This window comes from Myotis lucifugus, unplaced genomic scaffold (genome assembly GCF_000147115.1).
Source record: "Myotis lucifugus unplaced genomic scaffold, Myoluc2.0 scaffold_3, whole genome shotgun sequence".
Classification (NCBI taxonomy): Eukaryota; Metazoa; Chordata; class Mammalia; order Chiroptera; family Vespertilionidae; genus Myotis; species Myotis lucifugus.
The window spans coordinates 28,690,540-28,706,355 of record NW_005871051.1 but is presented as its reverse complement, the minus strand read 5'-3'; the positions used below and the strand labels follow the sequence as shown (position 1 = coordinate 28,706,355).

General features: G+C 44.3%; 1 protein-coding gene across 1 annotated transcript in view; it reads right to left on the bottom strand.

Annotated features, from left to right (window-relative positions):
• Positions 1 to 10,823: 10,823 nt before the first annotated feature.
• The window catches only part of TRPM8 (transient receptor potential cation channel subfamily M member 8), a 65,037-nt gene continuing 60,044 nt past the window's right edge, over positions 10,824 to 15,816 (bottom strand). Inside the window, exons 23-25 of the mRNA XM_023759561.1 lie at positions 15,073 to 15,172; positions 13,766 to 13,799; positions 10,824 to 10,915 (exon numbers count right to left, since the gene is read on the bottom strand). Of these exons, the coding sequence (XP_023615329.1) occupies positions 10,865 to 10,915; positions 13,766 to 13,799; positions 15,073 to 15,172 (185 nt within the window). The 3' untranslated portion in view covers positions 10,824 to 10,864. The remainder of the gene's footprint in view (positions 10,916 to 13,765; positions 13,800 to 15,072; positions 15,173 to 15,816) is intronic.

Here is a 15,816-nt window from a genome sequence, read left to right as displayed (position 1 = left end):
GGGCACAAGGTATAGCGCAGAGATGTTCACCAGAGGCCGGCCAGGCATTGCTGCCAACTAGGAGGAGGAGGAGGAGGAGGAGGAGGAGGAGGAGGAGGAGGAGGAGGAGGAGATGATTCTGTGTAGACTGAACATTACAGATGTGTCTTATCGAAAGTGCCATGATGCAAATTTTGTATTATTGCTGCTACTTAAAGCAACTTTATTAATTAAAATATTGCCTCTGTTTTGCCTGCCCTCTGCACAAGTTCAAAATCATGCTTCTGACTTCACATATTCTCTGGACCACACATATTTACTGCTCTGAACCCAAAGGTGTTCTTTCTGTAAGTCTCACTCATCAGCACATGAGAGAGGTGTATTAAAGGTGTATTAACACCTCACCTGGATAATCTCAGTGTCTAAATGTCCTTTACGTCATGCAGCTCTCCAGTAGTTTCTGGCTTCATCTCAGACCTTCCTCTTCCCCCACTAGGTTCCAGCCATACAGGTGTCCTTGAAGTTCTTTGGGACACCGAATGACTTCCATGCCATAGCCTTTTATACATTATTTCTTCCAACAAGTCATAGTGGCTTTTTTTCTTGTTTTCCCCGACTCTGTTCCTTCCCAGCCTTTGGGTCTCTGCTTAAGTAGCGCCTCCTCAGAGAGCCTCTCTGACCACCCACCTAACATCATCTTTCCTGCCTTTCAGCTCCTACTTCTTCCTCCCTAGCACTTATCACTGTTGTGACCTTGCTTTTTTGTTTGATATTATCTTTCTCTTCAAGTAGACTATAAACTCCATGAGGCAGACACCATGCCTGTCCTGTGTATACAATTCTGCAACACCCAGATAGGAACTTAATTAGATACTTGTTGAATTAATTAATTAATGAGCACACCTAGTCTCTCTGAACCTTAATCCAAGTCTTTCTGTTTCGAGCCTGCAGTAATTTCTGGTATATAGAAGGTACACAAAGGGTATGCTATGAGATGATGACCACTAAAGATTTGTAATTCTATTACTCTTAACCTGGCTTGAACTCAATTCCATTAGAGTGTTCCAGATTTAACTATCGACACCACCTGGCTCCAAACTCCAGGGTCTCATTAAATGAGCAGTAATAATAAAAGCAATTGCAGAAGACTAGAGGAGATTAAGGAGACAACAATAAAACAATGTTGCTAGCACAAGACTATTGATTTTGCTTGTAGCTCACTGGTGCATTGATGGGTCATTTCATTTCTCAGTGCTAAAAAGTGATGATCTGAAAATGCCTCTGCAGAGTTCCGTCACGTCTGCTAAACCTAGAAGATTAAATGTAAGCCATCCATTAAAATTCAGGCCATAATGATTTCTTTCATTATTCTTGTTTCTATCTGCAGAAACTGTACGGCATTCATTCCAGCAGTTTTCTGCTGTTTCAACAAAAATTATTTAGTTAAGGTATTAAAATTATGTGGCACTAAGTGAAGAGGGTTGTATAGTTTTTACTTACATAGTCCCTGGAAATGTATATAAAATTTATAATAGGAAGCTTAACAAGCAATTAGCAAAAGGTTGACTAAAGATGGGTGGGCATCCATATCATCTATATTATAAAATAATTAATAAATTATAATTAAATGATCTTCCTAATAATATATATATATATATATATATATATATATGCCTAAGCGACCTGCCAACCGGCCAGTAGCTATGATGTGCACTGACCACCAGGGGGCAGATGCTCAACGCAGGAGCAGAAACCACAGGCATGGAAACAGAAACAGACTGATGAATCTCAGAGGGAAAGGGGAAGGAGTGAGGGTGAGAAGAGATTAACCAAAGATGTTATATGCATACTAGAGGCCCAGTGCACAGATCCATGCACCAGTGGGGTCCCTTGGCCTGGCCTGCGGGGATCAGGCCGAAACTGGCTCTCCAACATCCCCCAAGGGGTCCCAGATTGCGAGAGGGCGCAGGCCAGGCTGAGGGACCCCACTGGTGCAGGAATCCATGCACAGGGCCTCTAATAGACTAAATAAGATTCTTTGCTATCATCGATATCATTTCTCTTGATTGTTTCTTTTCATTTTGTTCATCTCTATAGTAATATTATTGAAGAAAAATCACTAAGTTTAGAGCAAATGTAAACTAAGTCTTTATCTGATTGTAAACCACAAATTTTACAGCTATCTTCCAATTTTTTGTGATAACATGGTTTCTAAACTGATGAACTCCACTGTCAAAATATACCTTGATTGCCTGTAGTCCCAACCTTTCCATGTACTGGAAATGTTAATATTATTATTATTACTTTTATTTTTTTAGGGGATGACATGTATATTTGCAAGCAAAGTAGTACCAGAGCTGCTCAAAGTGTGGTCCCCAGGCCCGCAACTTCAGCAACACCTGAAAGTCTCAAACCCACCCTGACCTGCTACATCAGAAACCCTAGGGAGAAGACTCAGCCATCTGGGTTTGCCAAGTCCTCCAAGTGGTTCTGATGCAGACTCAAGTGTGAGAACCACAGGTGTAGAGCAGTGATTCTCAACCAGGGGTGAGTTTGCCTTCAGGACATGTGTCAACCCCTGGAGACATTTTGGCTCATCAACAACTAGAAGAGAGGGTACTACTGAGTATCCAGTGGGTAGAAGCCAAAGATGTTGCTGAACATCCTACAGTGCACAGGACAGAGCCCTATAACCAAGAATTATCCTGCCAAAAATTCAACAGTACTAAGGTTGAGAAACCCTGGTGAAAGGCAAGAACTTTTGATCAGCAGCCCGAGTTTAAACTATGGCTTCCTATTCATTTTAATTTATTTTTTAATTTTGTGTTTGGTGTTGTATGTCCTATAAAAATTGTTATTTTTGTTTTAAATCCACTGAATTTTTTTTGTTTCTTCTAGTGTCATCTCTAGAAAATCTTCCTCCAGTTTAAAATCACATAAATATTTACCTATATGTTATAATTTCCCTTTTTACATTTTAATTATTTAATGCACTTGGAATTAATTTTGATTACAGTTGTGAAGTAACGATTTGATCATTTCTTTCCTGTAGAAACCCTTTATGTCTGGAATACATCTAGTGATTTTTATTTCCTGATCATCCATGACTGATAAAAGGATGTCCTCCACCAAAACAAGGGAATTAGCAAAGCAAAAGGAAGGATCAGTTTGAATCAGCTTCATCTTCATGTGACCAAAAATCCAATATTGGGTTAAATAAAATAAAAGTTTATTTCTCACATTTCAAAAAAAAAACTGTAATAAGCATCCCGGTGTTATTTGATGACTCCCCAGCTATCAGGAACCTAGATTCCTCCAAGATATTCCTGTCATTATGGCCCCAAATGGCTGCTAGAGCTCCAGCCATCACAATTTGTTTCATGCAGCTTGCTGGAGGAAAGAACAAAGAAGGAGGAGCCTCTTCTCTTTAAGGATAATGTCCAAAGGTGACACACAACATTGCTGCTTCTATCTATTTGGCAAAAAATAAGTTCCTTCATAATCCCAACACCGGGACCATCCCCACCAGAAGTAGTGGCCTGTGAACAAAGCCAGAATCTTCCCTGGGCAGCCGGCGGGGGGAGGAAAATCGCTACCACCATCATTTCATGTCTGTCCCTGAGTCCCCGTCACATTCACAGAAATACACTGTGACCCAAATGGCCAGGAAGAGAAGTCCCAGGGGTGTTCTGCGCACAGGTGAGCTGGACCTTCCTTATTCAGGGATGGCAAAATCCGAGCAACTCAGAGGGCACAGCCTGGGCAGTGAGTTAGTTCCACTTGTCCTTCCTCTAACGAGGGCGATGTAGGGACGCTTCTCACCTGCAGGTGTCCACTGAGAACATGAGGACCGAGAATTAATCCGGGCACCGTGGATGCAGAGGCGGGTGCTCGGTGAGAGAGAATGCTCCTTCCTTCTCTGAGCGTGAAGTGCTGCATCCAAGTCAAATGCTCTCCCAGTCGGAACAGGAACGCCTCCTCTCTGTTTACTAGGGGGAGAAACTGTCAGTGACAGGAGGATCCGAACAGAAAACCTTATAAAGAAGGGACCGTGTCTGGGATTCTGGGGCAGGAAGGCAGAGAGCTCCCAGGAGTGGAAGGAAAATCATCCTTCCGGCCTGCAAACAACTCTCCTGTGGAATGAGATTCTCCTGCTTCCTGACGCTCCAAGGACAGTGGGCCGTGGGGCTGATTGGGGGTGGGGGGTGTCCATCAGGGAGCAGAGGAGGTTGATGTGCCTTGCCTGGGCCTCCCTGGGGAGGTGGGCTGTCAGGGAAACCCAAGGGGGTGCAGAAGCCCTGCCCCCTGTCCCCCCTCCTCCTTGACCCCCTTCCCCTTGGCCCAGAGCTGGGAACTCCCCAGTGTCTTCAGTTCTGGGTCACTGAAGGCACGTGGCTCAGCTCCATAAATTGCCCGATCCGCCTGAACGAAGCTGACAGCGCGGCTTGAAAGGAAGCCTGTTTCTGGAATAATCCCCGAGTGTGGCAGATTCCCACAAAGCAGAGGGAGCCGGGGGCGATTTCCACTTTGCAGTGGTATTACTTCAATCAGGAGGCTTGTCCTGAGGACACGAGCGGTGAAATTGGAGGTGAGAGCTCTCTCCATCAACCTAGAGGCCAGTTTCTCTTTTATTCCTCACTCATCTCCGAGAAAAACTGACCAGACATTAGAGCCATTTGCCAGAGCTGGAGTGAAAAGGGGAGACATTTGGGGAAAAGAGGATGGAGGAGGCAGGGACAGAGACTCCTGGCTTCTAGCCTCCTGGGGGCCAGAGTGACCACAGGCCTGGGGAGTCAGGGCTTGGAGCAGCATCCTTAGCTCCTTCGTACTTATTTGAAAGCAAGAAGGCAAATGAGCACTGGAATTTCCCTTTCATCCACACAAAATCATTGCAAGCACCATTCCCCCACCTCAAAATTCAGCAAGACAAAAACTAGCAAAGCAAACAGCAAAGCTGGGATTCTCAGGCAGCCACTGTGCTCCACAGTTCTGAATCCCGGCCCTGCAACCTGTTAGAAAACCCACTGAGGGTCCCACAGTTCTGAATCCCAGCACTGCACCTACTAGACAAGGAAATTCCTCCTTGTCAAACAAGAGCTTGGTAGGAGGACATTTATTTTAAAATGATGCTATGAATGTGTTCGTGCAGCCCCCACAGCCCCAGCTTAATCCTAAAACAACTGTGCTTCAGAAATGTCTGCTCAGGTCTGAGCAGCGCCCGGAGACGCCACCTAAGGCAGTTTTTCCCAACAATTTCCATCTTCAGAGAATAAGGGCCCATCTACTCGTGCCTGGACTGGGGTCAGAGGGCATGGATGCTCACCTCCCATATCCAGCATGGTTGAGAGCCCCACTTCTGAGCTTTTTGTTTTTGAGACAGAGGCTGTGGGCAGGGAGTGTATCCATGACGACCACAAAGTTCAGTCCCATGAGGACAGAGAAGCAGCAGGGTGGGTGGGAGAAATGACACACACACAGGTCCCCAACCCTCCCTGGAGCAAATGTGGCCTAGGAGCAGGGGGACCCTGCTTCAGTGATGATGGGCCCCGCTTCATCATCGTCTGGGGTTGGGAACAATGGACATCACCTGTTGTGTGCCTGTAGGAGACCCCTGTTACCTCAATAGCCAGGCACACCTGAGGGGTGGGGGCAGGAGGGTGGCTCTGGGTCAGTGAAGCTGGAGACCTTGGGCTACAGGTGGGGGCCTAGCTGGGGTGACAAAAGGTGGGCCATGGGCAAACCTGGTCATGCTGGCAGGAACCAGAGCCACGGGACCTTCTCTGCTTGCATTCACTCAGCCCTCTGCTTAGAGAAGTCAGCTCCAGTCACCAGAACCAAGTCTCTACAGAAATAAATCTGACCAAACTAAGGAATTCTCTTTTTCTCTCAAAGAATGACAAGAACAACACATGCCAATTCCTCCATTATTTAATTCATTACCCCACGCATTGAAACCAAGTTGGACTACCAGTGGCCGTGGACAGGTACACAGGGCGCTCTCAGGACCCCACACAGACAGCACCTCGGATTAGAGGTGCTTCAACACCTGTGCTATTTTCATGAGCGACACCTAAAAGAATGACTTCTTATGCAAAAAAACAGAGTAGCCCTGCAAAAAACACCTACTGGCCAAGGCGAGCTGCAACAAACACCCCTCTCTCTCCAACATGAGTGAATTCTGAGCATTGAGCAAGCTCTGATATCAGTGTCAACAGAGACCTTCTTTAGCTGCTGATGGGGATAGGCCTGTGTTAAACTAACAAAAACACAGCCAGTGGAAATCTGAAGATATGGACAAATGCTTCATTTAAGGGGTTCAGCCAAGAGTTGTGCTAAGTTTTGTCTTATGGGAGGTTTTCAATTTAATGTACTGATTTTATTCAAAGTTCCTACTTGAATTGAGGGTATGGGCCTGGACTGTGGGTTCTCTCTACATGAGCATATGCAGTGCTGTGTGCTTTATTGTTCCGGTTAGTGTGGAGATGACATAAGCCTCCTCTCTGTGGCTTCAGAAAAGGCAGAGGTTCTAGTTGCCATGGTGAAATGAAAGTGGCATTCTCTCACAGAGACATCTCCCAAATGCCATTCACTGACAATGTTTGTCATGTAAATTTGATCCCATCTATTTTCAGTGTCCAAAACCATGAATTGATCGACCCTATTGACAAAGATTCCCTTTTAGGCTGTTAATGGGATTGAAGTACAAAGACTGCTGTTATTTGTGCTCCTTCCTGCAAGCAGCATGAATGCTGTGAGGAGTCATTTTAAGTATGCTGCCCAGACAAAAGGAAAACAGTTTTTGTTTTTTTTCATTTGGTTCATGCTTTTGTAGTTTTTCTAATTAGATTATCTTTTAAGAGTTTCCTTCTAAGATTTTCCTCTTTGGCCACTGAGTTTATAGTCTACTCAAAGCTGAGGAAACTAACTATGGGCATTCGGAATGCCTTATGTACTGCAGCCCATCTCTTTGGGGTGAAGATACCACCTGTTCCAGAGAAAGCTGGGACCAGGCCTGTTCAATAAGATATTCTCGCCAATTCTCTACGATTGCCTTCACCATGCGTAATATTTAAATAAGCACGTTGGCTTCTTCCTAAACTAAAGATTAAATATAATATTTCATGTTAAGAGCTCTAGGTTCATATATCTCCTATCTTATACTCAAGTTAATAGTCCCTATTGGCTGTGCATTTATAAAAAAGCCTTGTAAGAGGTTTGATCATCAATACATATTCGTGGGAATCTAGCCGTGGGAAATTTCCACAGTGGCAGAAAGATTCACGCACAGAGATGCTCATCCCACTGACCGACTGGAACCAGCCTTCGGTGACCAACACTGTGGAACTCATTAGAGGCTGAATATTATGCAATTATTAATGTAGTGTTTAAGAAGGCCACAGCTATAAGAAAACATCTTTGATTAAAAGCTTATATGAAATTGTATATATGGCATAATGACATTGTGTAAAATTTTAAAAGAGAGCTAAAACATGCATAGGAACAGACTTGGAGAAGCCTCCTGAAATGGTAGCAGTGATTATCTTTAGGTAGTGGGATTATTTATATTTTTCCTACTTTTTCATGTAGTCTAAATTTTCTATAATACCCACAAATTATTTTTAATGGGAAAATAATAAATAAGAGGAGAGAGAGGAGCACCCAATGAAAAGCAGAGGTGCCTCTCAAAGCTCCATGTTGGGGTGATTTGCACATTGTCAGGAACGGGGTGCTTCCTTTGGCTGGAGCTTCAGGTGAGTGAGAGGGAAGGGTGCAGCTTTGCCGCCCCCTTTGAGATAAAAAGCTGAATGAGGCGAGGAAATAGTTTCTCCTGGGAAGAGTGGGCTCTCCCTCAACAGCATGTTTTAAAATGTGACCTGATTTGGGAGACTTTTCACAATATGCCAACGAATTAGTCACATGATACAAAAAGGAAAATAACAGAGAATTGATTGGAGATCAACGAAGTAGCCACACAGATAGACATAGAGGGAAAGCACGGCCAGGCTCATATTCTGAGGAGGTATGTTCTCCTAGGACAGGCATGGCCAAAGTGGGAGTATAGGCAGAAGGAGGGAGCAGACTTTGAAACCATCAACAGCAAGTGCTGGTCACCGAGGCCCCGAGGTAATGGGCAGCCTTCAGGGGAGCACTATAAGGGTGGTCTTCCTTCATCTCCACCTTCTCCGGTGAAATCCGTCACACATCTCATCTTCAGGTTCAAGCACATGGGTGCTCAAGACCCCCAGCTGAGCAGTTCTCATTCAGTAACAAAGAGGTTCGTCAGCCTCTTTATGTCTTTTCCACTCAGAGGTCTGTGGAAAACAAAGGGAGAACACTGTGTGGAGAATGGATTCCCCACTTACATTCTCAGGATACAATTTGCTTCCAAATATATGGGTAATATGCTGGTCGTGGGTACAATTTTTTGCCAGTTTGCCTATGGGAGCAGCATGACCAGGGCCAAATGGCCAGGCTCCCTCTGTCTGGGTGAAGACCCAGGAAGTCCCCAAGTACTGTACTTGCTAGGCAGTTTCTGCATAAATGAAAGGATGAGTTGGCAATAAAGTTAAGAAATGCGGTAATTATCAAAATGATGTTTTATGATGACTTCCAAAGGAACGTCAAGTTCTTTCACTGAACTAGAATTTCAGTGCAGCAAATGCAAGAACCAGTGGATTATTGTGTGGGGATTAATCAATTTCCAGTGACCGTCCCTCCCCGTGATCCTCAGGTCTTAAGTACAAAGCTATGAGAAAACAAATGGCTTTCCTCTCACTCTGGGTCTTACTTCCTTTCAACCTCAGTGCAGGAGAAAGAAATATATATATACAACCGTCTGCTATTTCATCCCGAGTCACTGGATCAAAGGCTAGTTCAGGGAGGAAGAGCCCAGATGGGCCGATGGGTAAAAACCTGCCCCCAAGTGTCCGCTCCTGTCCTACCTCCACTGTCAGATCACTCCCACCTGGGTTGGCGTTCTCTTCCCTGTCCCTGCCCAAGGAGAGTTACCATCACCCTCAGGAGAGAGGGGTACCAAAGAGGCACAGGAAGAATCACTCTTACAGCATGTAGCTGGTTGCCTAGAAAGCTGCATTTTCAGTGAACGCCTTAAGGATATGCCAGACGTATAACAAACCAAAAAGAAAATGGATCTTATATCCAGAAGAAAAAAGTCTAAAAAACTGGACACGTCCAATTCATTGTTCCAAAAGACACAGTGGTCAAGAATGAATGGCCCGTTTCCTCGTATGCTTTTCTCATCCTCCTTCCTTCACGGAGGGTCACATAGAAATGAAGGGAAGTCCTTCTCCCAAGTCACTGTCAATCATTAAGTAACAAGGGCAAGTTCATAAGAAGCCAGTCTGTTTTCTCCATTTTACTCACAGTCAACACGTTTGGAAAAGAATGAGAGATGTGGAGATCAAGGTTGTAAGACATGGATATACACATCTCATTTTGAATTTTTTTCTGATTAATTCATCTCTATGGTTTTAAAAAATCATTATAATTGTTTTATCTCTTCCCGATTTTAAAAAATATATCAGATCATAACTTAAACAAAATGGCAAATGTCCCAAAACTCAAATTATAATTTTTTAAAAGGTAAAATATTGTTTTCATTTAACACCACTATGAAAGACTTGAAATACATTCTTCCTAAACATGCAAAGTTTCTTTTCTTGAGCAACTTGGGAGGCTATACCTGCCTTCCCGATGATATAAAATATGCATTAATCTTATTCCAACAAAGTCCCCCCTAATAGAGGGCTTGTTAACATGATCTACAGTTGTCAGAACCCAAGGGAAAGTATTGAGTGTCAAGATATATTGAAAGAGACCTGATAGTCACAATTACCCTGTAACAGTCACTCGGTGGATAGAAATTCTACAGTGGACTTAATGTGTAGGCAGGACTCAGTGTCTGCGCCTCAACACAGGTCCTGGCACAGTTCTCTCAGCACTCAGTAGGCACTTCGTAAATATTAAGGGAAGGAAGAAAGGGAGGGAGAGAGGAAGGAAGAAAGAGGGAGGGAGGGGTAGAGGGAGGGAGGGAGGGAGGGAGGGAAGTTAGCCTATGGATTTCCATTCTTTACAATTCACTTTCTCAAAAACAAAATCTACTCAAAATGAAATGCCCGTTGCTTTTTTCCTAGGTCTTTGTGTCCCCAACACCATTTTAAGCATTGGTTTCAGAATCTGGACAGGTAATGAGAAAACATAATGAAAGCCAATGGGAAGACGAGACAGCAAAGCCCTGGGTTCAACTTGGCCAGTTAATCAAATTTCATGTTTATTGTGCAAATGAGCGGTTGCTAAAATCTTGAGTGCCTTACAAGAACATGCTTGGTAGTAAAAGGTGATCAATATATGTTTGCTGATAGCAAAACAGACAAGACACAGACATCTGCATGTCCCACAGCAGCAAACATAAATGATGGGTCGTGACAAGGAGGTGCATTTTCAGGCACTAATCTGTAAAGACATCCGTGATACAGAGATAAGAAAGAAAAAAATGCCAAGTCTCAGAACAGTGTGACCTTGATTCAGTGAATACCAAGCTGTCCAGGTTGCCAGTGCTTTTAAAACATCAGGAAGAGTACATGAGCCCGCTGCTGGCTGCGGCAACCTCTGGCCTGAGAGCGAAGTCAGTGCAGGAAGTGTGACCAGGGGCTTCCTCTTGTTCCGTCCTATAACCCAATATTGTTTATGTTCTTTACACAACACATTATTTTCAAATCTGACAATATGTGAAAATAAAATAACTAAGAAAAAGATCATAATTTTCAATTAGTCTTAATATATGTTCATTTTCAGAGCAAAAAAGAGCCATTAAAATGACTTACCTTGTTATTATTAGAATTTTCTCCATTACGGTCCATGAGTTTTATTTGATTTTATTAGCAATCTCTTTCAGAAGACCCTTGAGATCATTAAGCTTGGGGGAAAAGAAAAAGAACTGGTGTTAAGATCAATTTTCCAACTTTGAATTTTAAATTACCACTCGATAGCTTTTCCGCCAAACGGATGTGTGTATGAGTGAGTGTGGTGCATGCCTGGAACGGGACAGCGAGGGAGGTGATGTTTCAGACCCTGTCCACCGCTTACTTTCTGAATTCACATCACTAGCAGATGACCATTCGCATCAGTTAGCATCAGTTTAACTCAAATGCAAATCACTAGTGATTCCTACATAGAAATAATAGATTTTAACAACACAGAGAAATAATATTTAGAAATAATGTTATATGTAACAAATATGAATAGTTATAAGATACCAATAAAGTTGTGCAATACGAATTCGTATATGCAATACGAATAAATCAAGTTTTTGCAAAGTGTCCCTCCTCACAAAAAACAAACAAACAAAAAAACAGGGTAAGTAGTAAAACAATTTCTGTAAAGGCATAATAAAATTATCTTTGATACATGCATATTTCATAAGTTTATTTCACAAGATGCACGAATCTCACTTGAAATTACATGCCATCATTGTGCACCTGGTAAAAGTTACAGACATAATGCCTTTTGTGTACAGTTGGCCTTTACTTTGCTATATCACTCACTCAGGGAAAACCTGTGTGTGTGTTTTTGTTTTGTTTTTGTTTATTTTTAATTTTTTTTAATTTTGTTTTATTGCTTAAAGTATCACAAAGAGTATTACATATGTCTCCTTTTTTTTTTCTCCCCTTGACCTTCCCCTGGTCTCCCTTACCCCCCAGTGTCCGGGGAGGGTTGCGGGGAGTAAGAGATCAACTGAAGGACTTGTATGCATGCATATAAGAAAACCTGTGTTTAACTTGGGCTTATTTTCAGTAATAATCTCTTCATTTAACTTTCTATTTTAAAGAACAAAAAGAAACTGTAAGGGTTAGTGGCTCCCTGAAAAAGGAAAATGAAGTAAGATCCCTACTTACAGACTTACAGGCATCTGTGAATGCTGTTGTTTTCTGGTATAACAATGAGGTGGAGAGATTCTTTATTCACCAGAGGGGCTTTGAGGAGAACTCTGTGTTTATTGATGGTAGAATGGCTTTAATAAGCTGTTTAAAGTAGGGTGTAAGGTTCCAAGAGCTTGCTAAAGAAACAAGTGATGATCTCTAAATTTTATCTGGATGAAATGGAGACTCAGAAGAGGAGGCATAGAAGATAGAGGAGGGAATAAACAGGAGAGGGGGCCAGGGAAGCAGGACAAGAAGCAGGGAGAGATATTAAATCCCATGGGTGACGATGGCCCATACTGTGTGCTGTGAAGTTTGAGTCTTCCCTAGGAAACTGTCCATTCCGTCCCAAACCTACAGAATGCATAGCCTAGGTGGGCTTCTTGCAGAACCAGAAAAGGGGGTGATCTCCATAGCCCGGAGCATGCTAAGGAGACAGAATCTACAAGCACTTCTCTGAGGTCCCCGGAGACTCCTGGCTGGCACATGTGGTAAACAGCCTTCAATAGGATTTCATGATATACGACTCCCTGAGCCCCCACCTCCCACAACCTCCACTGCTCAGGTCCATTGTCTCCTCTGACGGTGTCCCTGCCCAGACCCTCACTGGTGCGAAGGTCTCCCTGGTCCCCGGGAGTCAGGTCAGCTTGTCCAGTGCCCGGGATGACCTTTGCCCAGACCCAGCAGTTGTCCAGGAGGCCCGAGGCTCTGCCCCGCCCATGGTTGCCTCGTCCTGGCCATTCTCTGCCCCAGAACAGGGTCGGCACTGAGGAGTGGCTTTTGAAGCTTCAGCCCAACCCCTACTTTCTGGCAGCTCCTGCCAAAGCCACCCAAGTGAACCCACAAGTAAAACAGCACAACACAACAACAAAAACAGCCTGTTTTCTCCACAAACACAACACCTAGACAAGTCGCTAGCTCCTGTATTCCCAAACCAGGCAATCTGGAATGCATGAGAATACTGCCTAGGAAATTGTTCCCGCAATCCCACACTGCACAAGTCAGCCTGCAAATGCTCCCACACCCAGACCACTGAACAAAGGGCCCGGGCACGGATCCAGGGGCAGGGCTGCTTTGATGGCCCTGAGCCCCATGCCAGCACATGACAGGTGCTCAGTAAATTGGATTTGCTATGTGGTCTAGGCACAGAAGCAGCAGACAATATGTTTAAATATAAATACTTAATATGGAAAGGCAAATATATCATATAAGGTTTTCTATATAGTACATATTGCATCTGTCGAATGGAAATAGTCTTAGAATACAATCCCCTATTGCTCCTTTCATACATTCTCTTAATATTCTATAAATATTTTCTGATCTCCACTGGTATAAACATGATATGCATCCTAGTGTGATCATTTGTGTACAGTATTCAACTCTAATAACTTAGGAGTCTTCCCGGCCCCTCAATTAAAAAGTAGCAACAATACAACCTGAGAATGAGAGTAGCCATAAGAAGATGCACTACTATGTAACAGCATATCTCCGAAGGTCCTTTCTCCCTGCGCACACGTACCGCCCCTCAGCAAGCGGCGGTCTGCTCCTCCCCGACCTGAAGCCAGGCTGGCCTGGGCTGCTTTGACCAATACCCTGGTGGAAGGGACATCATGCCAGGTCCAGGCCTGCTCGCCCTATGCCTAATGCCCACATGTGTATTCGTGCATCTGAGAAGCAGGTCCACTCCAGCACCCAGGGAATGTTACGCAGGGAAGCTGAATATGAACAGTCACATCTGCTTTTTAAAAAATAACCTCTAATTTTGGACCATAACCACTGGCCTCTCGCTGAAAGCACAAAGATAACAGATGAAAGTAACATTTCTCAAACTATAAACAAAACGATACCTTTGCATCCAGCTGTCTAAACCGATGCCTCATTCTTCAAGGGGCAGAGAGAGAGAAAGATTGAGAAAGGGCTATTAGGCTCCATTTTCCAGTCTTTTAAAGAGAAAAATACAGATCATTTTCATTTCCAACTAAATCAATGTCAGCTGTAGGTACCTTTTTTAACGTTCTCCCTAATACCCAAACGAAGCAGAATTCCACTCTCACCACAGCTAGAAGTGCAGCAAATAGACGCTACCCGTGGGGATGGAGTGGTGGAAGGTGGCCCATAAGGTCCATCCCTCCCTTCTGAAGCCAGGGTCTCAGACTCTGGAAATGGAGAAAGCTTGGGGCGTCTGCTTTGTCACTCAGAGAGGAAGAGCACATGTCCCATGCTCCTCAATGGTTGTGCTGAGGCTCATGCATGGGATTCACGTGCTGCTTATATTTACTCATTTTTGTTAGAGTGAATTTTGAGGTGAGTTTGGAGTGCTCAGTATTTGTGACGTGACCACAAACCATGTAGCTCACATGATAAGAAAGGCACGCTCCTAGCAGCCCTGCATAGCACGTGACATGTGGACCATCTATGGCAGCGGTTCTCAACCTGTGGGTTGCAACCCCTTTGCGGTCGAACGACCCTTTCACAGGGGTCGCCTAAAACCATCCTGCATATCAGATATTTACATTACGATTCATAACAGTAGCAACATTACAGTTATGAAGTAGCAACGAAAATAATTTTATGGTTGGGTCACAACATGAGGAACTGTATTAAAGGGTCAGAAGGTTGAGAACCACTGATCTATGGGCTTAGTGGCTTAGCTGGTTCTATGGGACGTTTATAACTGCTGCATGTGATCCGTAAAGGATGTCCAGGATTCTCAGGGATAGTCTGCAACACATCAACCAAATTGTTTTTCCATCTTCTAATGTCTCTACTCCATCCAAGAAATACCTGTGTGGCACCTGCCTGGTGATGCCCATTGCCCATTACCTGAGGGTCTTCCCAGAACCCACCTCTGCAGCCATGGCAGAGGGGCCTACATTCTTGTCACCAGGTTCTAGGGCCCTGCTCTGCAGGCTCCAGATACTCCTTCCCCAGCGCCTGGAAGGGCCATCAGAATGGCAGGCTGGTAGTTTGCCCCTCCCTGCAAAGCTGACCCCACGTTTACTGTTTGTCATCCGCAACTGCCTGGGTAATATCTTTGGGTGCGATTGCTCTCGGCTGTAATTTCTCTCTACAGAGCCGCTCAGATCAGCTGCCTACATTCTGCCAGCTGGGTACACAGGGCGTCTTGCAGAGCAGAAACCAAGGATGGACATACTCCTCTGAGGCGTCGTTGGCTTTCGTGTTGGTCTTGACAAGGTAATTTTCTTTCATGACGCCCTCCCATGCCAGAGTCTCATTGTCTTCATTTTTGAAACCTTTAATAACGAGACAAAGAAAAACATTCAAATTGTTTCATTTGCCCCTTGCTCCTGAATCAACACCCTCTGGGTGTTTTGGCGATGCTGGTGCCAGGAGAATCCGATTCGTCCTGGGCAGGCTGATCTGACTAATGTTACTTACTAGTGACAGCCGCAGAGAGATGGAATATTGATGAATTTCTCTGCCGGCATGAAATAGGAACGCAATCTCCATTCTAAACAGAGAGTGACCCAAAGCCTGTCTCGGTGGTTTGTGACTTAGCATAATCATTTCACTAGTGAATTTTAGTTCTCATTTCATTGTGCTCCTCTTCCATTTTGATGACATAAAAATGCTACCTGGATCATTCTGTTAAACTAGAGGCCCAATGCATGGATTCATGCACCGGTGAGGTCCCTCAGCCTGGCCTGCACCCTCTCTCATTCCGGGACCCCTCGGGGAATGTCGGACTGCCAGTTTCAGTCCGATCCCCACAGGCCAGTATGCATGTAAGATCTTTGGTTAATCTCTTCCCCCTCTCCCACCTCCCCCTTTCCTCTGAGATTCATCAGTCTGTTCCATGTGTCCATGCCTGTGCATTGAGCGTCTGCCCCCCAGTGGTCAGTGCGCATCATAGCTACTGGTCAAATGGTCAAACGTT